Here is a 27,009-nt window from a genome sequence, read left to right as displayed (position 1 = left end):
CCCCACCCCAGAATCTGCATCCCGAGCCAAGTTGCTACCCCTTCCCACACCCGTTGCAACCCTTGCCCCAGCCAGAGCCCCCTCCCACATTCCAAACCCCTCATCCCCTCTTGTACCCCAACCCCATGCCCCAGCCCAGAGCCCCCTCTCGCACCCTAAACCCCTCATTTCTGGCCCAACCCCAGAATCTGCACCCACAGCCCAAAGCCGGTACCCCTTCCCACACCCCAACCCCCTGCCTCAGCCCAGAGCCCCCTCCCACACTCCTAACCCTTAGGCCTCTGCCCGGAGCCCCCTCCTGCATCCCAAACCCCTCGGCCCCACCCCAGAGCCTGCACCCCCAGCCAGAGCCAACACCCCCTCCTGCATCCCAACCCCCTGCCCCAGCCCAGAGCCCCTACCACATTCCAAATCCCTAAACCCCACCCCCCAGCCCTGACCCCCTCCAGTAGCCCTGCCCACTCCAGAGCCCCCTCTTGCATCCTGAACCCCTCATTTCAGGCCCCACCCCAGAGTCCACACCCCTGTCCAGTGCCCATACCCCCTCTCCCTCCTGCACCCCAACCCGCTGCCTCAGCCCAGAGCCCCCTCCCACACTCCAAACCCCTCGACCCCACCCTGTCCAGACCCTTCTCCTGCTAGAAGCCTCCCCCTCCCTTTGCTGCACCCCAACCCCCAGGCCAGAGCCCCCTCCCACACTCTGAACCCTCAATCCCACCGCCCAACCCCCTCCTGCACGCCACCGCCAGCCTGGTGAAAGTGAGCGAGGGTGGGGCTGAGTGAGCTATGGAGGGAGGGGCGATGGAGTGAGTGGGGGGAAGGGCATGGGAGAAGGGGCGGGGCCTCGGGGCAAGGGTGTTTGGTTTGGGGCAGTTCCCTAGAGCCAGGCCCCTGGCCCGCTCTGTCTCACTACGCCAGGCTCTGAACCTGCAACGCAATTTAATCCCTGGCACCACCTGTGGCCTGGGTTGAACCTGAGGCTTGACTCCAAGCACCGCCCCCTCTTCCCACGTGTGGCGGGATCCGCCCTTCGCAGCCTCACTCCTGTGTCTCCCCCTCGATACAGCCCTGGTGGCGACCCTCAGCGCAAAGCTCCGCCCAAAGACCCCACCTCCAACATGGCGTCGCAGCGGCTTCCCTCCGAAGCCGGCTCCCCGCAGAGTCACATACCCTAGTTAGCACGTTCGTGCCCGTACACAACATGGCAGCCGCTAGCTTCAGCTCACGTTATCACGTGACCGCCGGAGGCCCTCCCTCCCCTTTGGGAAGATGGGGGCGGTTCGCGGAAAGGCCTGGCCCCTGTCAGGTGACCGCCAGCTGGCGTGGTCACGTGACAACGGCGGGTGGGTGGCTGGAGTTAGAGTTAATGTAGGAACGGGGCGGCTGGTATGGACGCTGCTGGAGGGAGGCGTGGAGGGTGCCCGGGCTCCCCTCGCCGGGCTGGGGCTCTGCTGTGGGGCTGGGCCCTGCTGGGCTGCGCCTGGTGCCCTCGCCCCCCGGGGGCCGCTGCCGCCCCTTTCCTAACCGGCTACGCGCTGGACGATTCGGTCGGGCTGGGCCGTGAGTTCGACGGCATTGGGGCCGTGAGCGGCGGAGGGGTGAGCGGGCGTGGGCAGCGGTGTGGGTGGGGCAGGGGGGGATAGAGGGAGCGGGAATAGGGGGTAAGTGGTGGGCTGGAGGGGCGAGAGGGGTGGGTGTAGGGGCTGGCGGGGTTGGAACGGGGGCTGGAGTGAGATCAGACCCTTCAACAAGTTTCTGGGTGGCCACCCCCGCATTGGGTTGTGCTTTTTGTGTGGGCTGAAGAGGACTGCCCTGAAGTGACCGTCTCTTCTGCTCTCTGTGCGTGTGGCCTGCCCCTCGGATTTGTAATGCAGAGTGAAGGGCTTCACCTTAAGGAAAACAAGAGAAATAATAGTGTAGGGAAATTCAGAAGAGTGAGAGTGTGTCCATGTGTGATGATGCATTGAGGGGAATGGGGTGGAAGTATTGTTGCCTGTCAAATTCATGTGCTAAAAAGCATGGCACCAAGTTAGTGTTGGAGGGAGACAGGATGTTCCCTAAATGTAAGTTGCAGGTCCTGGCTGTGAGTAGAATTTGAGGTTGAGGAATGGTGTGGGAGAGTGCTGCTTGTTCTTCTTTCGCCTCCTGCAAAAAAGATGTGGGATATGTGTGTGTGTATGTGTGTTGTGGTCTATTTCCAGTTAGGATGATAGGAGATTCTAAAGGACAAATGAATCTGGTATAACTCCATTGAAGTCCTGGGATTAATTTTACCCTTGACCTACATTTTAAAGACTTCTCTCTATTGTTTTTCAAATATTTAAACCACCAAATGACCAGTAAGTTTCCAGGGACCTCTTCCAGTCCAATGATAAGTGTCATGAGCTCCATTCAAGCTCTACTGTGATAGGTAATTAGCACCTCTCTGGAGTTAGCTTGGAAATTAAGGGTATGTCTACACTTACCATTTAAAGCACAAAAAGTCCCTTTTTTGCGCTAAAACCGTGGGAGTGTCTACACTTGTTAATGACTTTTTGTGGTGAAACTCAGAAGTTTCGCTGCAAAAAGAAAACCACCTTCATGAGAGGCATACAGGTCTTACTGCTGTTCTTTTTGCACTGCTGTGAAAGTGAAGACTCCTTCTAGCAGTGTAAACACCCTTTGGCCTCTGGAGGATATCCCACAGTTCCAAAAGCGACCACTTCTGGCCAGCATCTCCGCTGTTCTGACAAATGGATGTCCGCCCCTCCCCTTGTAAGCCCCAGAAAGCTTGAAGCTCCCATTCCCTTAAGCAGCCAGACAGCAGGAGGTTTTTAAAAAAATGCCTGGAAGAAACCAGGAAGTAATGGGGCTCCTGAGACATGAAGCAGGGCAGCACAGGGCACTGAGCAGGGACCCAGAATGCCTTCTGCTCGCTCCCCCACCCTTCCCACAAGACCTATCCAGAGAGCTGCACTGTGGGGATAGCTGCCCTGCTCTCATCATTGGTGGAAGTGCTGCTAGTGTAAACACTCTCTGACGCCTGAGGAATTGAGTGAGTACACAGACCAGCACTTTAAGTTTCACCAGTGATAGGGAACCGGTAAAAGTACAGTGCAAAAACTCTATAAATGTAGACATACCCGTAGTCTGACTTGGGTTTAGGAGGAAGAAAAGCAGGGAAAACTTTTAGAGGAAAGACTACATTAGTGGGAGATAGGTTTTTGCTTGGGGAAAATGTTCCTGTCTTGTCATGCCCATGCTGGATCCCATTCTCTCCTCTCACTCCCACATCCCAACATACACTTCACGACACCACAGTGCTGCTGCAGAAAGCTGGACAATAGTCGTTTGTTAATGTCTTTCTCCTATAAGGCAGTAAATTTTGTGTCTTAAAGGGGTGTTGAATTTTTGTGGGTATCTGGCTGGCTGAGTTCTTGCTGACACGATTCCTTAGTTCTTGGTGGGATTTGACTATGCTATTAATTATATTAGGTTGGCTAGAGCCTCAGATAGGAGGCTCTTAACTATTTTAAATCCAGATAAATAATACAAAATATCTCTATATATGCTCTTTTCCCTTTGTTCTTTTCTTTTTCAGGCCACCTCTCGACTTCTGGTGAATTACCCAGAGCCTTATCGCTCTCAGATTTTAGATTATCTGTTTATGGTAATATATGTCTTACTGGTATAGAACTATCTCTAACCTCCTGTAGAGTTTTAATGTGTACTCTTATTTTTAATGGCAGTTCTCTAAAATGCATTAGATACTGGTTAAAAAATACAAAAAACCCTTATTTTCTGAAGTAGTATAGCAGGGATCAGCAATGTTTGGCACGTGGTCTGCCAGGGTAAGCCCCCTGGCGGGCCAGGCCTGTTTATTTACCTGCCGCATCCGCAGGTTTGGTTGATCGCAGCTCCCACTGGCTGCGGTTCACTGCTCCAGGCCAATGGGGGCTGCGGGAAGTGGTACAGGCCAAGGACACGGCAGGTAAACAAACCGGCCCAACCCGCCAGGGGGCTTACCCTGATGGGCCGCGTGCCAAATGTTGCCGATCCCTGTGTTAGTGGGAGAGCTTAAATAAAGTCATGCTGTTAATAATTATGATGATACTTAGGGCCAGATTTTTAAAAGTACTTACATACCTAGATGCTTTTGAAAATCCTACTGGGCACCTAAATACCTCTAAAAATCTGGGCTGTAAGCATTATACAAAGATTAACTAGTGCTAATTTATTAATTGACCTATAACTGTGATTGCAAACAATATTTTGCTGTCTTTTAGCTGATAAGTAGGGCTTATGATGTTTGTTTTTTAATTGATAAACATTCCCGATGTAAAAATATGAAATAAGTGTTCATCCAATCAACTCCAGAAATGGTTATTTGTATCTAAGCACTTGTCTACACAGAGAAATAATGCAGACTGTGGGCCTGTGATTTCTAAAGCATGCTAATGTGCTGCATGTTAATTGGTAAATATAGAATCTGTTGGTGTGCACTAAAGGCTTCCTATTTAACTTTACCATAGTGCTGTTTGAAACAGTCCGATGTGAAAGTGCACTTGGGAACATTACAAAAAATTACTCATTACAGTATATACAAAGTCCCTTCTATCCCCCACCTCCGGGATTTTTGGACATCTATGTAGACTGCAAAAATTGCTAAAAGTAACTACCCCTCAAAAATAAAATTAATAAACAGAATTCTTATTGATGATTGATATAGGAAATCTGTATTCTAATTCTGGCTCTGTCATTGACTGACTTGATTTAACTTTGGGCAAGTCACTTAGGTCCTGACCCTGCAAACATGTGTGCGCTTGCTTCTATGCACGTAAATAGTCTTGTTGACTGCAAAGGAACTACTTGTGCGTAAAGTTAAGCATGTTCATTAGTGTTTGCAGGATTGGGATCTTAACTTCAATTAGACCAACTGTCTCTATGTGTAAAACAGTGAATACTGGCCCAGTTCTGCAGCATGCTTTGCAATCCTGTCTAAATGCAAGATATTATGGTTAAGGCTAATATTTTGTCATGGTTATTTTTAGTAAAAGTGAGACAGGTCACGGGCAATAAACAAAAATTCACAGAAGCCGTGACCTGTCTGACTTTTGTTGCTGCAGCTCCATGGTTCCCCTACCAATGTGGTGGCTGGGAGCTGTGGGGTTCCCCTTCCGCCCACGGCACCTGGGAGCTGCAGGGTGACCATATTTCCCAAAGAGAAAATGGGACACCCCAGCCGCTCATCCAAGGCATCCCCTTTGTCCCCCACCCCATGTGAAGCTGTTCCTTGTCACTGGAACCCTGAGGAGGGCCCCCTCTGGAGTCTGTCACCTGTGGCTGGAACTTTGCCCAGGCCCCTTGTCCCTGCTAGAACCTTGCCAGGGCCTCCCTAGCTGTCAGCTCCAGACTCCTGCAGTCCCTGGGGCTGAAACAGAGAATGTCAAGGAGGTCTCAGGAAGTCACGGATTCCATGACCTCTGTGACATAAATGTAGCCTTAATTATGGTTAGTAATACAGTAACTTGAAGGTATGTCCTGTTTGTGTGGTGATAACTGTTTCTGGAACCTAAATTCTGAGGCTGAACAATCAAGTCTTGTTACTCCAAGGTGTAGTAGCTGCCAAGAGTAAACACCCTTGTTAAGTTAAGAGGAAACAACTAATTATACTGAAATGACTAAACAATTTGAGGGTACTTCCTCTTGGTAATAACCCTAATATAGGCTAATCAACATCTTGTTGTTTCTGTTGGGAGTTTAATTAATTTTGGAAATAGCAATTACTGAGATTCCCCCTTATTGCTATTCTGAAATAGCTAATGATTAAATATTTTGGGATATTGGGCTAGAATTAGAAGGTTTTTTTTTTTCTAGTTTAAAGGTGGATAAAGTGAAGGGTTGAGGTGATCATATCTATTGTGGGTAGTAAATCCTGAAGGCAATATTGAATCAGAGTGCAAAAGTATGTATACTTCATGACTTCTGAAAATTACTATACATTTTAGTTGGCAATTGCAGAGTATCCTTGCTCTCTAGCTTGCTAAAATTGTTCCATTTTAATAGAGTTAATATCCTAAGGTTTGCCTAGGATGCAAGTTTACTTAGGTATGGTTCTGAATTCTTTAGATCAACCAGTAAAACACTTTTATACCTGTAAAGCTATCCATTTAGAGATCTGTACCACTTAAACTATATCAATGTCTGCACTGATATAGTTACAGCAGTACCAAAGCTGTGCAGACAGGCCCTAAATGCCAGGTAGGAGTAGTTGTTGCTCAATAATAACTTGTGCTGTGTCCTGAGAGGGCAACATACCACTTTCAAATAGCTGTTCCCTTGGCTTCAGCCCTGTAGAGCATAGTTTCTGTGTTAGAGAGAGAGAAGTAGCCATGGAGGTTTTTGATGGGAAGTGTGGAAGATACATGATGTAGCTGCCTTTGCCTTCTGTGCACTCAGTCATCTGGAAAATGGTCTTTTTGGCCCTTTTTACACTGGTTATGGGAATGTAGCATACGACCTCTTATATGTAGAAGTTACTTTACCCACTACAGAAGTTAATCAGTTATGGTTCTGAATTGTTGAGATAAGAGCACCTTTATACTCCTGAAACTGTCCATTTAGAAGGCTGTACTGCTTTAACTATATCAGTGTCTAAATTGATGTAATTACATCCGTACCAACCCTCAAACTTGTAAACCTTTTTAGTTTTTAGAAGGAATATGGTCATTTTGAAATCTAGTCAACTTAAAATAGTATTGTCCTACATCAGCCTCTGGACTGCCGTACAAATTTTTTGGCTTTACCTTGACCTCTTCCTATTTTGTTAACTTTGTTGTGCTAAAGATTCATGCAAACAGGGAAACATACTAATAGCTACAGGAGAGGCAGTGAAACTGACGAGAAACCAAGTACTCTCAATTGCACAAAATAAATAAACTGGAAAAAGCGGAATAGCTTTTCCCTCTGATCTTTCAGTAGCATTAATCGTAGGTGATTGTAATAATAATGGGTAAAATATTCAGATAGAAATGTGATGAAGTTGATGGTGATGCACTTTTTAGTTGGACATTCTTCTGCTTATATTGTGTATTCATTGATATTTTTTCTCCTTTTTTTTAAAGCCAAATTTTGGTGCCTCTTTGCATATTCTCAAAGTAGAGATCGGTGGTGATGGACAGTCAACAGGTATTAATTCTTGGGGGACTGGGCTTACTGTTTTTATGCAGATCATTCTTCACTTCAAATGGTGTGGCGATGCAATAGATGAAATACTACCAGTTTAGTGATAAACATTGTGATGAACATTTCACCTCATTTGAAATAGCAAAACTCTCTGATACGCTTGGAACTGCACTACCATGTCTAAAAATGTTTTCTGCTAGCAGGGTTCTAGCACCATTTCTCGAATCGGTGTGGGAAGGGTTTTCTTTTACATGAGAACTGTGGTACAGACTGTTACTTAGTGTGGTGTATTCTAGAACAAAATAATACCTGTTCCCAATGGACGGGGAAATTGTGCTAGTGAGATGTATTGTAGGGTTCTAGCCATAATATTGAATAGCTTTAGTGTTTCTCAAGTGTCAGCTCTGCTGTGTGAACTAGATATAAACCTTACTTAGAACAAGATAGTTCTTTGTTCTGCTTCCTTATTTGAAGTCACACTTGCCTATATCACAGAAAATGATTTTCTTAAAGATCAGCCGTGTGTTAATTGGGTTTGATTGTTATGAGTGTTATCTGTCTTAATGCTCCATTTTCAGACTTTTTGATAGCTCTGGTGAGGTGTGCAAGTGCGACTATTACTGACTAGATTCTGAGCATTAAACATTAATACTCTGGCACCTACAGTCCTGAAAGTCTAGAAGTCCACTTTTTTGACAGGAAGAATATTATTTTAAGTACAGGAATTCATTGGTGTTCAACAGCGATTTAGTCAGTACATTGCTGGCAGAAAAAGTGGACTCATGAGTGTCCACAGACATATATAGCTCTTCTTCTTGAAAATACTATACTAACATTATTTAGTCCTAATAAGTAGGTAAGTAGTGTCTCAGTTTTCAGATGAGGAAACTGAGGTACAGAGATGAAGGGACTTGCCCTTGGCCTTGGTCTGTGTTAGAACCAGGATTGGAACTCGGGAGTTCTTGGCTCACAGTCCTGTATGTGCTTGCATACTCAGTCTATGTCTAATACACACATCACTGTAGTTTCTGGGCATCCTCTAAAAAATGAGATTTGCCATTATCCCTCTAATGGGGAGAACTATCCTCCCCTATCACTGCCACAATTTTAAAGTGTTCAAATCCTAATGGTTTGCTGATTATCTGACTTGCATGTGCAGTGGTGTTCAGTGTGTAACTGCACAAAACTTGCGTTTATCTTTTGCTAAAACAATTGAATATTATGTGGTGAATCCCAAAACTACTTCCAGCAGTAGAGAAACCCCACAGTAATACTAGTCTAAATCTTATATGAAAGGGAACTTTTCATTATTATATCATCGTGTAGTTTTAACTGAACTCTTGGTTTCATAACAAGTTTCCTCCTTTTCCCTCCCTTTGTGTTTCTCTTGCCGCCAAGAATTAAACACGCAGTAGTCTGTGCCATGCTGTCTGTTGTTTATCAGTTCAGAGTCCTTGCATGATGGTGAAAATATTTTTTTCCCCTCCTGATACTGCTGTGGTGATGTTCATGCAGTGATTCCTTGGCCCAAAATAATATTGAAGGTAGACTTAGCATCACAGTAATTGGGGATGTAAAAGATCTACTAGATAATCAGATCAATCCTTCGGCAAGGATAAGGTATAGTCCCTTTGACAGAAAACATATTTTCATATTAATGTTAAACGGATACTGTACTTGATCATGGTCAAGAGACATAGGCTGTCTACACTTATGGTGGCAAGTAGAATACAGACACTGCACATCCAGCTAGCATGGATATAAATAGCAGTGTAGACAGTGAACTGCAGCTTTGTAGAGTATTGCTTTACACAACTGAACCCCCAGGGTATACAGTCTACACGCTCAAGCTCTGCTTCCCAAATCAACACTACTGTTTTCAGCAGTGTAGTGTCTTGCTGCCTCCACGCTGGCTGAGCCTTTCCCTGTCACAGTTAGTCTCTGACAGGGGAAAATTGTGGGGAAAGGATATGGCAGCTCCCCTGTGCTGGAGCATTTTCTCACTTCAGTGAAAGGTTCTGGCAGCAGTTAGCTCCCAGAGTCTTTCCCTGCTGCTGGAGCATTTTGCTGCCATGTGTAGCTACACGCCACAGTGACAAGTGTGGACGTAGCCTGCCTTTCACTGTGGCGTGTAACTACGTGTGTAGTGCTTATATTCTACATGCAACTCTAAGTATAGACAGCCTAACATCTGCACTGTAATCAGAGGTGTAATTGCAACATGTACAGACGTACTTGATTAGCTTTAATTTAGCCAGCATAAGTACCAATAGCAGTGCAAGTGCAGCAGCATGGGCTGTAGAAGCCAACCCAGGACTCTTGGTACGTACTTAGGCAGCTAGCCCGTGCTGCCTGTGGCTTCACTGCTGTCAGTACTCGCACTAAATAGATTAAAGCTAGCGGGGGTATGTCTACATGTGCTGCAATCACACCTCCACTTGCAGAGGTGATGTACTCTTGGAGGGAGGGATGGCTAGTCTTTCATGTTGGCTTCCATTGCTCACTTTGCTTTCAAATTTACTTCAAAGAATGCATGAACTGTGCTTGCGGTATGTGCCTAGATATTATGGTGATGAGCAATATAAAAAAACCCTCTAAGATACATAGGAATTTGTCATGACACAGAAAACAATTTGTGAGGTATCTTTGTTATTTCCTCTGTAGATGGTACTGAACCCTCCCACATGCACTATGAAAATGATGAGAATTATTTCCGGGGCTATGAGTGGTGGCTAATGAAAGAAGCTAAAAAGAGAAACCCCAACATTAAATTGATTGGTAAGGACTTGGGTTTTCTCAATGTTCTGTTGTCTTCCTGTTTTCAAACACTATTTCATACCTGACTCATTCTTAATTGGCTCCTTAGCTTTAATGAAGCAAAGTATTCTTTGTCACATTAGCCAGTGTACAGTCAGAGTTTAGCCAATTTGCCTTACCTCTCCTTGTAAAGAATATTATTGTGTGAATTTTGTAAGGTTTTATTGTGACAATGCCTTGTGTTTGGTGGGTTTTCCCCCCACAGTGCTGGGTGATATTTACGTTTGGCCTAAATAATTAAACTAAAACAGTCAGTATAAGAGTGTCACAGTGTGAGATCCAAAGGCTAGAGACAATAAATTCAAGACTAAGAATCTCCTACATTATGCATGCTCATTCTTCCTTTTTCCCAGATACCCTTTTTAGGAGGAGTCTTTTCTAATCCTACACACAATAAACTAACTTTTCATATCTTCCAGGACTCTATTTATTCCCTTCAGACTTCTATCAAATGCTTTCAAAAACTAGCTCAAGCAAATGTGCTTTGACTTCGATTTTCACCTCAAATGGGTAGACAAGTTCTGTGAGGCCTTCACTGTTCTGTTCAGTTCAAGTCAGAGCCCTGTATCTACAGCTGTGGAATCTACCTGTTGCCACTGAAATGTGTTCCAAAATAGAAGATGCCATTTAAACTTTCTATTCTTCTATGGTTTGCAAAGAAAATGTTCCAAACCTGAACAGAACATTTAACCAATGCAGTGATTTGGAGTGGGTGTCTGAGTTACCAAGCTCATGTGCTAATTCCATAATTCCAAACCCACCTCCCATGTGCCAAATGACCCCAGAATTCCTTACTTCATTGTCAAAAACCTCCGGCTTCCCCTCTGACACATGTTTAATCCAGTTAGTCTGTGGCAACTTGAAAATTAGAGTCTTAGAGGCAGAGTAAATTACATTGAATTTAATATAAAAATAATGAAGAAACCCTATATTTGTATATGAAAATGAATAATATAATTCAGTAAAAAACTTCATTGTCAAATTTACTGGAGGTTGCTGTGGACTTTCTAATCTACTTCATCAAAGCGCCTTAACTACAGAACTTGCTGGAGAGCTGTTAGGTCCACTTTTCCACTGCGCCACTATTATGCTCACACCAAAGTTGCCCTAAAAAGTACAGGAACAGCTGGAGGAGGAGCTGTTTCCCTGTCACCAAGGCCCCGGGGCTGGAGGAGTGCTGTCAGTTCCAGCTGTGGAACCAGGGTCGGCAAAGCTGTCCCCCATCCCTCGTTGTAACGAATCCCTAGCTATACCAAACAAATGGCTTGGATCCCCAAAGGTTCATTATAGCGAGGGTGTACTGTAATTTATGTCTGCACTATTTATTTATTCAGTTTATAAGTTTCCTGTTTGATAAACTCAGTATGAACATTCATATTGCAAAATAAGTGTTGCCAAAATAAGATTGCATATCCATATAATAGGAAAATCTCTTCAAGCACAGGTTTACAGCAAGTCTATAGTCTTTAAGTGTTAACATATTTGCTATTTTAATCTTCTTAATGGCTGAAACATTTGAGTTCTTGCACACCAGTCTCTGTGCTGTCTCCCTCCTGTTCGATCACTGATTTACTTTCACACCTGTTCTGTGTAACTGCACAAAACTTGAGTTTATCTTTTGCTAAAACAATTGAATATTATGCGGTGAATCCCAAAACTACTTCCAGCAGTAGAGAAACCCCTTGCTCTAGTGCATTTCTTCACCTGCATAAATTATCACACTGTCTTCTCTGCCCCCTGAACCATCTGCACTGTCTCAGTTCTGACTGGAAAAGTTGCCTACATCATGAATTATGCTGTTTTGTAGTTTAGTGTTGCTTAATAGTTTATAGTCAGGAATATTTGGAGAGAACCATCTTTGTATATTAAGAATGAGTGAATGATGGAGGTCTTCCTCCCTTAGGGAAATTTAACGGTGCATCACTGCAAGGGGCATGAACTAGATTACTGTGGGAGGGTCTAGAGGCTCCAAACGAGGATCAGAAATCCATTGTGTTGTATAAACAGAGTAAAAGACAGTCCCTGTCCTGAAGAGCCCACAGAACCTTTGGAAGCAGATTTTTTTTTTTTTTTGTTTTTTTTCTTTTTAAAATAATCCGTTAAAAAGGAAACAGACCAATTATAGTACAAGAATTAAAATAGGACCAAATTCTGCTTGCCTTACTTGAGAGATTAGTCCCATTCACTACAGTGGGCTAAAAGCCCATGGTGAGCAGGATCAGACTCTTGTGTTTAGATATAACAGAATGTATTGCTTGATCCTGCAGTTCTGGGGCTGGGGACCGGGACCCACTATCCTTGATGTAACCCATCATTTGAGCCAGTCAGGGGTGAGATGTTGGGTAGATGATTGTCATTGCCTAAAGATAGTCTTAGGTGGAGAGATTTCACTAAGGATGTACAGCTTATGCTCAATTCTCAGCTAGTGTAAATAAAGCATAATTTCATTGAAGTCAATGGAACTACACTGATTTGCAGGAAGGATCTTTCCTTACATCTTTCAGTTAATATCGGCGGTGGCTTGCTCTTGTTTCTTACTGATGTACGCAGTGCGCCTAATTAACTGTCCTTCTCTTTTGATTTTTCTCTTGTAGGGTTACCTTGGGCATTTCCTGGATGGATAGGGAGGGGTCAGAACTGGCCCTATAATCATGTGGATGTCACTGTTCACTATATTGTTTCCTGGATTCTAGGCGCCAAGCAGTATCACAATTTGGACATTGATTATATTGGGGTCAGTAAAGTACACATCTCAAATTTCTGTTTGTTTGTTTGTCTGTCTGTTTCATAATTGTTCGTTGTTAGCCCCTGATTTTGATTTCCCCCTCCATCTCCCAATCGCTCTGTGGCAGCCAGTTAACAAATCATTCCATATCCAGAGCCTTATGTTTGCCTCTGGTTTCTGGTGGAGCAGGCAGAAGTCACATGGGCTGGCACTGTTTTGCAATTATTAATGGGTGCAATGCTGATTTTCAACATTTGCGGGTTCCATACTCTAAACTGTATAAAATGAATGTCTGACTTTGTCTTGTTCAGCTTGAAGTACATAGATAGTAACTCAAAATGTATTAAGTGAGGTTTGAGAACTTTCCAAACCTAGATTATATAACCTTTTTAATACAGTGATGTGCTGACAATATTTTGCAAAGGAACAACAACATACAAGTTCACCCTTAGCTTGTGATAAACTACATGATCCTGAGGTGCATGTGTCTGTAGGAGAGTAGAGGGACTGTGCTGTTTATTTCTCATTTAAACAGAAACTTTCTTATAGCTAGAATGAAGGAAAGTGGCAGATCACCTGAGATCTGGGGACTTTGCCTCCGATTTCAATGGAATTTCACCCACGTTACAGGACTTGGTTTCATTCACTATATTCACTAAAACTACTTCTGAGTGGAAGCTTCATTTCTATAGACCATATGCTCTTGGTGTTACTGTGATATTTTGTGTGGTAGAACCCTTTGGTTATGGCATCTTAAAAATGGGGAAATAGCGAAGGCTGTTTTGAGCAAGAGAAACTCATTGTCAGTAAGCCGTTTTAATGATTTCATAGCCACCTCTTCTTCCCTTTAGTCTTGCTGCACATGTGGTGCAGATTAGATACCATCAATTGTTTTCTTAATATATGATGCATTTCAGAAGCCTTTTCAATGCATGTGTTTTGATGGATCTTCTAAAATGAGTCCAGTTATGTTAGAACATTCAAGTTCAAACCTGCAGTCATAGGCTTGTGTAAATGTAGAAATCTACTAATAGGCAAGTTATTCCTTTTCAGAAGGAAGTTAGGTAGTTATGTCTAGGGGCCTTTGAACTTTATTTAAAGCTGCCGCCTTTAAAGCCAATAACAAAAACAAGTGGAGTTGCTCTCTCCTTACACAAGAATCTAAAGCCACAGAATTCAGTTACAATAGTGGCTGTATAATTTTACAGATTAAAACTTTCCTTTTTTTGTATTGACGTGATTCATTTTACTCTTCAGACTAATACATTTATTTTTGAAATTGCTGTTTATGTTCTGTTCCATAGGTATGGAATGAAAGGTCATTTAGTAGCAAATATATCAAGGTATGTAATGATTTTATCTCTTTCCCATATTAATTTTATGTACAGTGCTACTTTATGTTATCAGTATGTGTAAATGACTTTTGAAACTTAAAAATAGTGTTTTGGCAGTTGTATGTAGGATGATCAACTTTTCTGAAATTGACTGAGTTAGGGTCCAATTCTGCAAGTAGAGCCCTGCGCGGGACTATTTTTTAATCCCGCTCCTGTCCTGCCCTGCAATACCCACTCCCATCCTGCTCCTGCATTGTTTCTTGTTTATCCTGTTCCCACTCCCAAAAACCTTAGATCCCACAAATCCTGCAAGAGACAGATTTCCCCATGCTACTAAAAACTACAGCCCCCCCCCCACCAAAAAAACAAAACCTCAAACCACGGTTGGTTTTATATATAAATGGAATTCAGACACAATTGTTAACACTAAAAGAATAAAACAAATTTTTCTTAAACCATGTAAAAAATACTTTAACTCCTGGTAGAAAGAGATTTGATGTCTATTAAATCTCCTGCTTAAATTTAAGTATTAAAATCTTTATTTAAAAAAATTGCTTTACATTGCTGAAATTATATTTTTGACAAACTGACAGGAGATTTAGTGTGTTTTTCCAAAAATTACTGCAGTCTGTTTCTCCTCCCCAGGCCCCCAACCCACCCGCAATAAAGTACATTTTACCTGCTCCCACTATTATGGCAGTGGGTCCTGCAGGACCTGTGGGATCCCAGTCCCACTGCAGGGCTCTGCCTGCAAATACACGGCCCACTGAACTTCTGTTGTCACCCATAGTGGTTCTAGTGTGAAGTGCTTTCAGGGTCAGATCCCTCTCTTTGAATTTAATTGGCTGAATAAAATTGCTTTGAAGTCAGGACAGTATCACCTTAAATTGTGGATGGTAATGCTCTCATGTGAGGAAGTTTCATATGGATAGGCTGACCAGACAGCAAGTATGAAAAATCGGGACAGAGGGTGGGGGGTAATAGGTGCCTATGTAAGAGCCTCAAATTTCGGGACTATCCCTATAAAATCGGGACATCTGGTCACCCTACATATGGAACTCTCATCTCTAATGGAAACTCCAGTAGACACCATTAGGATCCTTCAGCCTGGTCACTATTGATTTCTGCTGGCTGCTACTGAAGGGCCTGTAGCCCCGTAGACATGTTGCATTGTTCCAAAACCTAGTTGCCAACTGGAACCAGTTGAAAATCTACAGCACTTCCCCTAGGAATGATAACATCATCCTTTATCTTACTACCACAGAACTCATATAAGGTTCTCTTTATGGTACCAATTATAAGTTCTTAATGAAATGCAGAGTATGTTTAATTCTATTTGTCATAGTTGAACTGGAAGTTTTCTCACAAATACCCATGATACCTAATCACAGGAACTACATTACCACTTTCAAAGATAAATTCTGCAAGAGGCCAAGCTTCTTCAACACCCATTTAAAATAAAGGCAAGTTGAAGTAGCTCAGCACTTCACGTGACAAGGCCTTGATGGTGACTCAAAACCAAAAACACTTACTGTTGACAGAAGATGTGCAGTAGGGCATGTAACGTTAAAGTGGAATTTTATTAAGGCAAAGAAACTGTTTCTACCTTAAATTCAGTTCTTTTTGTTGCATCTTAATCTTTCGGAAATAAGCGAAAAATTAATTTTAAATTTAATACCGAATTGTATTATCTGTGGAGTGACATTGAATTTCCCAGAGAAGTGAACAAGGATTGGATCCCAAACTAGATTACTCTATTAATTATAGAACTGCTATAGATCTTTGTTTGCCATAGAGTTTTTGAAGTTTTTTCTACACATGATTATATTAGAACTGAGTCAAGCCAATAGTTCTAATGTATTTATTGGTAAATCTTAATATTGTTGGGTTTCATTCACTATATTGAGCCTAAACAATTGGATAGATAATTTATTATAGAAACTGTGTGGGATTTTTTTAATGTTGTTTTCCGACTTCCATATGTCTTAAGAAATTTGTCTGTGTTCAGAAAGTTAACATTTATTTCTCTGTGTTCTTCATGTTCACTCGCTTCTGTTATACAGAAAACATTCCATTTTTCAGATTCCACCTTTGCTTGCCATACAATTTTAAATCTTAGCAAAGCTAACCTGGTACTTCAGCAATAAGGGCCTCTATTCAGCAGTACAGACTTGCAGTCTTTGAGGCAGTTTTCTGGAAAAGCTTTGTGGCCGATTGAATTGTTTGACTTGTAACTTGGCCTAACTACATGTGAGTTCTTATGAGCTAGATTTGGTTATCCAATACTCCTATTATTAGAAAAATGATGTCGGTTTACTCTGAAACCACAGAGTATTTTAGTTAACTAAGTCTAAACCTGGCCCCACTGATAGGGTAGATCACGTTAGTCTACATCACTTTCCTCCTTAAGGAGGAAACTATCTGCTCTTTGCTCAGGAGTGGGGGTTGGCTTATATAGAGCACTGCTTACTCTTGGAAAACAAAGGGCACGATCCTGCAAGGTGCTGAGTGCCATCCATTGCCATTTAATTTAATAGGAGTTGAGGATACTCAACATCTGTTGGGATTAAGTCTTTAGGTACAGTGTCATCCATTGAGGAGGAGGATTTTTACTGTACCATATACTAGCCTTACATTTGCAGCTCCTTATTGGTTAGTGGATAGGCTCTGATTGGGTAAAGCATTCCTTAAACAAATGTCTTGTCCCTATATGCTGGATTTTGCCTGATCTGCCAGGAGAAGAGAGGATTTTGTCTCTACTTCCAAGTGGGTATTTAATTCTTATGAATAGGCCGTAATCCTACCACGTGCCAGAATAAACTAATGCAGCTGCAGTTTAGTTCTGTCACTGTTTTAGTAGCTTGGCTTCCTAGACCCTCCAAATTTTGGACCAGATTCTGCCAGCCTTGCTCACCTTGAATGGTACCTTACTCAAAATAGTCCTATTAAAGTCCTAAAAGTAAATAAGGTTGGCAGAATCTGTCCCCATGATATGCATTTGGTATTATCCCTTAAACCAGTGGTCCTCAAATTGTTTATCATTGTGGGCCTCAGGCTGAGAGCCACAGCATCCGCCACCCTAAAACTGCCCACAGTCCCCTATGCCCAGACTGGGGCCAGGAGTGGAGCCCTGAGCGTGGGATGAACAGCTGGACCCTGCTGCTGTGACATGGGGCCAGGACCCGCGGCTGGCCAGCACCTGGGACCCCCAGCAGCAGGCCCAGGAGCGGAGCGCCCAGGGGGCCAGCAGCCAAGACCCAAGAAGGAGGGCCAGGAATGGAACCCCACCTAAAACCCGGGGCAAACCCCTAGTTCCCAGAGCTGCCCCCCAGGGCCGCCCAGAGGATTCAGGGGCCTGGGGTCTTCGGCAGCAGGGGTCCTTCCACTCCGGGTCTTTGGGGCACTTCGCCGAAGACATGGAGCAGGAGGAGCCCCCGCTGCTGAATTGCTGCCGAAGACCCGGAGCAGAAGAGGCAGCAGCGATTCCTTCACTCTGGGTGTGTTCGGCGGCACTGAAGAACCCGCCGCAGAAATGCTGCCGAAAACTTTCGTGGGAGCCCCTGAAAATTCTCGTGGGGGGCCCCTGAGGGGCCCGGGGTAAATTGCTCCATTTGCCCCCCCATCTATCCACAGACCCACTCTCCCACCCGCTGCCCCACTGCGGCACTCACTAGCCCCCTGATGGCAGGAGCGCTGGTGCAGGCTGCAAGACCCTATCTCCCCCTTAGCCAGCCCTGCCCCCTGCCAGACTAGAGCGGCAAATTTCAAATTTTTTTAGTGCAGCATTCCTTCCTTCTAGCTTTGAAAAAAAAAAAAAAAAAAAAGGTGTTGAATTGGGAGTAGATTTTTTTTTTTGAGTGATAAGGAAAAAATTAGCTCTAGGAGTTCAGATGCTTATCATTCAAGAAATCTACTCTCTCTGTTCTGTGTGGTGTTGCACCTGCCTTAGAATGGTTCTTTTTGCTTGTCAGCCATTTAAAAAATATTTCATTGTCATCACCGATATATGCCAGCCATAACAGGGAATTTGGAAGTATGTTAGTATAAACTTAAATTCTCTGTGATCCTGCTAAGTGTGTTTTGAAGGCAGTCATGTTATTCATCTTCCCTCCTTCCCTTCCCTCTACTTATATCGTTAAGTAGAAAACAAAAGTAAGGAGGCAGGACAGTGTAACTCATATATTAAAAAAAAAAATAATCAGAGGTTTAACAATCTCTGGGATAAGTAGTTACAAATAACAGGATTATTAACATCTTTTCTGTAAGGAATATATGATACTCACATGGTGATATCATTATATTTACCATGCTACTCATTTTGCCCACCATTCTGTGTCCCTGGTACTTATTCTGATGTTTCAAATCAGCATCTTTGACCTTTAAATTCGCACCTGCAGCATCTACATGGAGAAGTTACTGCACAGGTTGGTGTGCACTGCTGTTTGCACCCTCCTTAGTCCGAACTTCTGGGCATTGTAGACATGTCCTTAAATCAGCTATCATATTTAAAAGTCCAGTTGTCACAGAAATAGTGTTCTTCTGGCTTCACTCCCCTCCTCTTGCTGAAAAAAAATTACACCGCTGAATTGGTAATATTCCATCTTTGCTGAGGTAGAGATTTATGATCTGGTATCTTGCAACAACACTTCAGGGCTTGAAATGGAAGTGCTGTACCAATTATTAGAGAAGATTCCTAGTGCTTACTCTAGCCCATGAAAGATCTGAGATCTGACTTTTAAATGTGCCATGTTGTATGTGTCATTTTCTGTGTTTCAAATGTGCAGAGCTCAGAAGGAATGCAGTTACTAATGAAGTCTGGCTTTACATTTGGAGGGATTAAAAACATTCAAAATATTTTTTTCTATAACGTGTAGCACATTCAGGATAGGTGATGGTGTGATATACTGTTAAAGATTTTTATCGACATGAACTTGGAATGACCTCCCTTATGGCTTTTGCTCTCGTGAGTAATGCAGCCTCACCTGATTCATGCAGATAAAACTTCTGTATCACACTATACTCCACACGCTGTATTAGCCAGGAAAAAACTTTTTTTCTTATCTAAAACTGAGTGCACCTTATCAACAACTTCTGTAAGCTGAGGAATGAATAATCCTAATTAGGAGTGTAAGCTTTAGAATCAGGTTTCTGGCATGAAAACTCCTGATTACAAGTTCAAAATATGCTTTTGGGAAATGTTTTCTACCCTTGAGGAAAAGTCCTATTTTCCATTAAATTCTGTAACTTTTCTTGTTTTTTAACCATCTCAGACAACGTTATAAGACTTGCATCCCTGCTAAAGAACTGTATAGTATGGTTTAAACAACCTAGAAAAAGGAATTTATTCTTTGTTAAATTCTAGAAGCTACTCTAAAAACCTATATAGAATCCTATTGGCTTCACCCCTGTTAAATTGCATAGGACTTTTCCATAGGGGTAATATTAATTGATAACTCTTTCAAGGCCTGATCCTGCAACCGTTAAAATCAGTAGGAGTTTTGACATTGACTTCAATGAGTGCAGAATTGAGACCCGTAGTGAGTATCACAGCAATGTTCAAGAATGATTGACTGGCAAGTTTGAGAATGGTCTTTGGTTTGTCACCTTAGAAATGCCAAACAGACACTGATAGACATAGGTGCTGGAACTAGGGATGTGGGGGGTGCTGCTGCACCCCCGGCTTGAAGTGGTTTCCATTATATACAGGGTTCAGAGTTTGGTTCAATGGCTCTCAGCACCCCCAGTATAAAAATTGTTCTGGCACCCCGCTGATAGAAGTTCTTCGGCATCTGGCAGAGCACCCACCTTGCATTCCCGATCACTTGGAAAATACATGACGTGTATAGACTCTCTGTTGTGTGCTTGCCTGTTGAAACACTTACTGGATACATATTATTGCTTTTTGGTCTAATATCCTCCTGTGTGTTTGAAACCTTGAGTTAGATACAGTACAGATCAGTTTGATTAGAATTGCTTAATGTTTCATTATGCTCCGTTTTTAGCATGTGAAGTTAGATTAGTTACTCTAATTGAATTACTTCCCTATGTTCAGAAAAGGAAAACTCCCCAGAATTTTAGGAAGATTTACTTTGGAATCGCTGGCTGAAAGTTATTCTACAGTTGTGTGAATCTGTTTTAGTGAAGGTCACCTGTTCTGTAAACACTGGTCATCCATAATACTGTTCTAAGCTATTGAATGAGTCACGATCTTTCTCACTGATGGTCTAGTTACTGATAGTTTTTATATTTTAGGACTGGCTGCTTATCAGCTATTTGTATTTCTAGGCTGGACTTCTGTTGCTGTGTAATCCCAGGAATATTGCAGCTTCTTCAGGGGAAGAAATAGTCCCACATACTACTGTTTTATTCCAGTTACTCTCCACTTTATCTGTCCATAAGATTTTGCAAGAAATTCTTTAAAGAGCTTATATAAACTAATCTTCAAGTGAGTGGAAGGAGTCTCCATTGAATTGCTATATGTGCTCTTTCTATAGTGCAGCGCCATGCTACCTGAGAATGGAGACTTTATAACGAAAGTAGCTTTCCAACAGTTAACATTCAGAAGCTCAACATATCTGGGATATGGTGCTTTAAAAATGTAATCCTGAGAATATTCAACATATGACATGGAGTTAGTTGTTACATAGGAAACTTTTGTCCTTTATAACTTGTATAGTGTAGGTAAAACTTCAAAATCTGCAAGTCACAGTGCTTTAAAGGATATTTTTTACTTTTAGATGTGACTTTGTTTATGAAAGTTTCTGGATAATACATTTGAAAACTGAAGTCCTCTGTATATCCACAAGATAAGCAGAGACAACACAAGTTTTAGACTATGACCTACCAATAGGCCTAACTGATTGAGGATAATGGAGGGTAGTTCGGTTTTAGGCTTATTAAATCTTTGGCCTCTGTTTGACACTGTCAACAAGAGTGCCAGTAGCGGTGAGTTTTATGTCCTATAGTCATCTGTGTCTTGTCTTTCAACTAACCTCTACATCTCTCCCCATGTCCAGTCTCGAGCCAAATTTGCTTCATTCTCTGCATTTCTATATTCTGTCCTTTCCTTTTCTGTCCCCTAAAATTCTTATAATTCCTTAGCCATTATTCACCTTGTGTAATCTCCTCTGACCAGTCCTGTTACACAGCCACCTTAGATGTTCTTGTTAGCACTGACCCCCCACTTGGTAAGGCAACTCCCATCTTTTCATGTGCTGTGTATTTATACCTGCCTACTGTATTTTCCACTCCATGCATCTGATGAAGTGGGGTATAGCCCATGAAAGCTTATGCCCAAATAAATTTTAGTTTCTAAGGTGCCACAAGGACTCCTCGTTTTTACAAAAATCAAAGGTACTTACTATTTTTTCAGCAGTCTCCCACAATGTGTGTCATGTTTCAGGCTTACATTTTTTGCCATGTTTCCAAAGGGCAAACTCAGTCAACAGGGAGCCCCTGCTTCATATGCTAATAAAACAAATATAAAATGTTGAGGGCATTCTAGGATGTCTCTTCTGATCCTTATTCTATAAGTACATACAGTGAGCATAAGAAACTTAGATAAACTTAATTATGTATTTTTGTAACTAGGAGTTAATTTTAAATGTTGCCCATTGGATAATGTGAATATATATCAGGAAGTGAGAGCTATTTCTTGTCATTGAAAAAGTTTTCTTGTCTCCAATCTGATTTTTAAAAAGCGTTGGCTCAAATATGATGAGATAACTGGCTCTGTGGATGAGGGGAAAGCAGTGGACGTGTTATTCCTTGAATTTAGAAAAGCTTTAGATATGGGCTCCTGTAGTATTCTTGCCAGCAAGTTAAAGAACTATAGGCTGGATAAATAGACTATAAGGTGGATAGAAAGCTGGCTAGATTGTCGGGCTTAACAGGTATCAATGGCTCCATGTCTAGTTGGCAGCTAGTATCAAGTGGAGTGCCCCAAGGGTTGGTCCTGGGGCCGGTTTTGTTCAATATCTTCATAAATGATCTGGAGGATGGTGTGGATTGCACCCTCAGCAAGTTTGCAGATGGCTCTAAACTGGGAGGAGTGGTAGATACTGGAGGGTAGGGATAGGATACAGAGGGCCCTAGACAAATTAGAGGATTGGGCCAAAAGAAATCTGATGAGGTTCAACAAGGACAAGTGCAGAGTCCTGCACTTCGGAGGGAAGAATCCCATGCACTGCTACAGCCTAGGGACTGAGTGGCTAGGCAGCAGTTCTGCAGAAAAGGTCCGAGGGGTTACAGTGGACAAGAAGCTGGATATGAGTCAACAGTGTGCCCTTGTTGCCAAGAAGGCTAACGGCATTTGTTTAAGTAGGAGCATTGCCAGCGGATCGAGGGACCTGATCATTCCCCTCTATTCAACATTGGTGAAGCCTCATCTGGAGTACTGTGTCCAGTTTTGGACCCCACACTACAAGAAGGATGTGGAAAAATGGGAAAGAGTCCAGCGGAGGGCAACAAAAATGATTAGGGGGCTGGAGCACATGGCTTATGAGGAGAGGCTGAGGGAACTGGGATTATTTAGTCTGCAGAAGAGAAGAATGAGGGGGGATTTGATAGCTGCTTTCAACTACCTGAAAGGGAATGGATCTAGGCTGCTCTCAGTGGTACCAGATGATAGAATAAGGAGTAATGGTCTCAAGTTGCAGTGGGGGAGGTCTAGGTTGGATATTAGGAAAAACTTTTTCACTAGGAGGGTGGTGAAGCACTGGAATGGGTTACCTAGAGATGGGGTAGAATCTCCTTCCTTAGAGGTTTTTAAGGTCAGGCTTGACAGAGCCCTGGCTAGGATGGTTTAGTTCGGGATTGGTCCTGCTTTCAACAGCGGTTGGACTAGATGACCTACTGAGGTCCCTTCCAACCCTGATATTCTATGATTCTAAATTATGGTCTGTGATGATCATGCTCTTTAGAAATCTGTGCACAATTAAGCCTGCCCCTTAGAAGTCAATGGCAACGCCTCATGGCCCTTGGTGTTCTGTAGGGGAGATAATGATGCTTCAGGTTCTGGTCTTCTCTCAGAGGACACAAGTCACCCAATATCATGGTATGAATTGTCATCAGTGAGAAAAAAGTTGCTGTTGAGGAGGGATTTTAGCTATGATCATAGTAACTTGGTTTGTTGATGACAATAGTCTTTCATTAGATATAGTTTGCAATTTAGTGGGAACCAAGAGTCTTTGAGAATGACCCATAATTGAATGGCCCTCCTGGAAACAAGGGATTTGTTTGATATCCTGACTCCTGCTTGTATGAGGTGATGGTATATCCAAGATAGTAGCTTCTTAATAGTGATCTCAAAGGCCATGTCTAGTCTGAAGATAATGTCTAGCTAATTCCCGCCTTGCTTCCTGTGAGGTAGGCAGCTATTACTATCCCTGCTACAGTTGGAGAAACTCAGACTGAAGTGAAGTGACTTGCCCAAGATCACATGCTGGATCAGTGGCAGAGCTAGGGTAGAACTTTGGAAATTCCTGCTAATGAACTCTTGTTTTCCTTTCTGGACCATGCAACCTTTCCTGTAAATCAGAATTTTCGTGTTTGCATAGCTCAAAAAGAACGGAGGCTAGACAGTTCAATCTGGGTTTATTTACATTTTATGTTGAGACATAAAATAATCCAAGTTTGAAGGAAGCCAATTCAAGAGATTGTAGTGTTCAACATTCTACTTTGCTAGTTTTGTGATGTGCATGAGAAGCAATATCATCACATTAAGGCTGAGAAAATAAGAACTGAAAAGTCAGTAAACCTTAATCTGATATCTGCTGTTAGCTCTGTCCTGCGGTATACTGGTTCAGATTCTGATCATTACAAAGGTGTAACTAAGCTGTCTTTGGCTCTCTGCATGTAGCATTTTCTGTACCTGTTTTTCTTGTCAAACTTTAGTCCTGTCATGATGTTTAATATGTACCACAAAATAAATGCTATGCGAAATGGATGAATTAGTGTTGCAGGAGAAACATCTGCTTTTAGATTTTCCGTATTTGGAGTTTTTGTGTTCGTGACTCTAATATGATGTTAATGGTACAGTAGTTTTGAAGGCAGCAAGTTATATGTGTGTATCATGTAAACAATAGAATGTCCTGGAAAGTGCTTACTCCTTAGTCATCTAAATATGACTTTAACAAGTACAGTATTATCTGATAGCAGCTTGCTTTGTTTCTGAAACAAAAACTTCCATAAGAGTAATTCCTTGCATACCCCCAATGTGGACTGTAAACCTTATCTGTGTTCTGTAGCTTCAGTTTTTAAACTGAAACGGTCCGCTGGTGATGCAGTTCTTCATTGTGTTTTATTATGAAATATTTGCTTTATGTTCAGAAATGTTGTATATCTTTTGGATCAGACTTGTCCATGCTTTTCTGTCTGTATTCTTTGTAACTGCACACTCAAACTACTGACATTTTGTAAGTTACTGATCTGCAAATAGACTCTCTGTCATGAAATGTAGTTGCCTTTGCCTTGTCGAACTTTATCTACACTCTGCATGTATGTAAGAAAATGAGAATCAAATGTTTTTCATTTTCCATACCTCCCTTATGTACTGTGCAATCTTGGACTAACTGAACTTTGGGGCTTGACATGATAGAAGAACATGTTGTCTATTTTGATCACCAGCTTATGGTTGACATTCTTTTTGCTAAGTATACTCTTGACATAACTGTTCTGTATGGAGGTGTAAAAGGAAGATAATTTTTTAAAAACTGTAAAAAGTTCATTTGGTAACCAAGCAAAGCCGCTTTCTGTTCCAAACCTGGATCTGTGCCAGTATGACACAACTTTTTTTTTCTTTCTCTTTTCTCTTAAAAAAGCTCTTAAGGTACACCTTGGATAAACGAAGTCTGCAGCGGGTGAGGATCATAGCCAGTGATAACCTGTGGGAGCCAATTTCCTTTTTCATGATGATCGACTCTGAGCTCCATCAAGTGGTCGATATCATAGGGTAGGTCACTCTTTTTTCTTTTTTATGAAGCTGCTTCCTTGGTAGCCTGCTCTGATCATGTACTTCTCTTATGTAACTTCAGAGAAGTAGAGTTTGCTGGGAGCTTTGGCTTTGCTAAGCTCTCACCAAAGGTTTGATACCTTAACCTTTCCTGCTAAATAATTTACTCCGGGTGTAGGGAGGTGATCATTACAGCATCATGTGCTAGCCTGGCTCCTTTCAAATTCCATCGGAGTTTTCCACCTGAGTGGACTTAGCCTTAAAATCTGCTGACAGTTATATGCCCAGTCGGTTCAGTCAGAGAGCCAGGCCCCTTCTCTGGCTAGCCCTGCCTATTTTGGGGGCTGCTTGGAACTCCTACAGTTGGTGCACGGAACATGCTTTGATGCCACCCTCTTGCAAATATGCTGCTATGGCTGGTTTCTTCTAGGGTCTACGCTGGCAAAAACTGTCATAGACCATAGTGTGAATTGAGCCTTATGACTTCAGCTGTGATTCAACTAGCAAAGCTTGATTCAATTAATCTGCTGAGTCTCATTACTGGTTTAAGAGTAACAGCCTTGTTAGTCTATATTCGCAAAAAGAAAAGGAGTACTTGTGGCACCTTAGAGACTAACCAATTTATTTGAGCATAAGCTTTCATGAGCTACAGCTCACTTCATCGGATGCATACTGTGGAAAGTGTAGAAGATCTTTTTATATACACACAAAGCATGAAAAAAATACTTCCTCCCACCCCACTCTCCTGCTGGTAATAGCTTATCTAAAGTGATCACTCTCCTTACAATGTGTATGATAATCAAGGTGGGCCATTTCCAGCACAAATCCAGGGTTTAACAAGAACGTCGGGGGGGGGGGGCGGGTTAGGAAAAACCAAGGGGAAATAGGTTACCTAAGTTAGTTAGTTAGTCAGTGGGCCGGGGCATGCCCCGCACCCTGGGGTTTAAGTCTCGTAGCTCTTGTAGGCGTTCTATGCCAAGAAGTGACCCGCATGCAAACTGTTTGTGCTGTTTGGGAGAAACCTATATCAGCGAAAGGTGCAAGATTTGCAAGTCGTTTAAGCCTCAGACCAAAAGAGAAAGGGACATTAGGCTCCGGGCCATCCTGATGGAGTCGGTGCTGACCCCGATCCAGCACGCCGCTCCGAACCGGTACCCGGCACCATGGCGTCGGCACATGGCAACCCACTGGTGCCATCGACCAGTCGGCACTGATCCCTGTCCACAGGGCGCGCCAAGAGGGCCAGAAAGACTCCCTCTTCGCAGCGGCACCATGGGAAGTCTGGGACAGAGGCTAGGCCCATGTCAGGCAGTCCTCGATCCCCACCAGGCCCCAGGCCTCCAACTCACGTTGAGCAGAGTAGCCTGGCCCCTTCGGAACAGGCCTTTCCGGATGTCCAGATGCCGTCCACGCCTGAAGCCCTCCAGGCGGCCTGGGACGTTATGTCCATGCTGGTGCCTGGAGCACCGCTGATGTCGGCCCCAAGCTCCAGAGGCAAGTCGCCGCTGGGATCTCCGCAGTCGCCTCTGGCCCGGTACTGGCCTCGGTCGAGGGGAACGTTCCTGACACCATTCACCGCCCAGCGACCATTTGGGGCAGAATCTATGTGGATCACCCTTGACGCCGACCAGACTGTCTGTCTGGGTTCCATCTGGCCGGGACTCTTGGCACCGCTCGTCCTCAAGGAGCGAATATTGACGGGACTGCGGCAGGCATCGCCAACGGTCCTCATCTTGGAAGGGGTACTGCAGTTGGTCACAGCATGGTTGTCGATGCCGTTCCTGCTCGGACTCCCACTCCAAGTCTCCGCCAAGACATCGCAGCCCTGGGCATTGATCACCGGCATCTCACCATCACGGGTCCACCCGTTGAGGCCGTTCGCGGAGCAGCTGTTACCGTCGGTACCGGTCCTCCATGTCGAGATTGCGGTCCCATGGCTGACGTAGATCCTGGCACCGCCACTCCTCCCGGTTCAGAGACAGCAGCAGATCTTACACCAGCCTGGCCTCCATTCGTAG

General features: G+C 43.2%; 1 protein-coding gene across 1 annotated transcript in view; it reads left to right on the top strand.

Annotated features, from left to right (window-relative positions):
- Nucleotides 1-1,338: 1,338 nt before the first annotated feature.
- Nucleotides 1,339-27,009, top strand: part of GALC (galactosylceramidase) — a 60,541-nt gene continuing 34,870 nt past the window's right edge. Inside the window, exons 1-7 of the mRNA XM_074956076.1 lie at nt 1,339-1,598; nt 3,581-3,649; nt 7,104-7,167; nt 9,829-9,942; nt 12,576-12,715; nt 14,011-14,049; nt 24,861-24,991. Of these exons, the coding sequence (XP_074812177.1) occupies nt 1,389-1,598; nt 3,581-3,649; nt 7,104-7,167; nt 9,829-9,942; nt 12,576-12,715; nt 14,011-14,049; nt 24,861-24,991 (767 nt within the window). The 5' untranslated portion in view covers nt 1,339-1,388. The remainder of the gene's footprint in view (nt 1,599-3,580; nt 3,650-7,103; nt 7,168-9,828; nt 9,943-12,575; nt 12,716-14,010; nt 14,050-24,860; nt 24,992-27,009) is intronic.

The sequence above is a fragment of the Natator depressus genome, chromosome 6 (genome assembly GCF_965152275.1).
Source record: "Natator depressus isolate rNatDep1 chromosome 6, rNatDep2.hap1, whole genome shotgun sequence".
In the NCBI taxonomy this organism is placed as follows: domain Eukaryota; kingdom Metazoa; phylum Chordata; order Testudines; family Cheloniidae; genus Natator; species Natator depressus.
The sequence above is the reverse complement of the archived record's forward strand: the minus strand, read 5'-3'. Positions and strand labels throughout refer to the sequence as shown.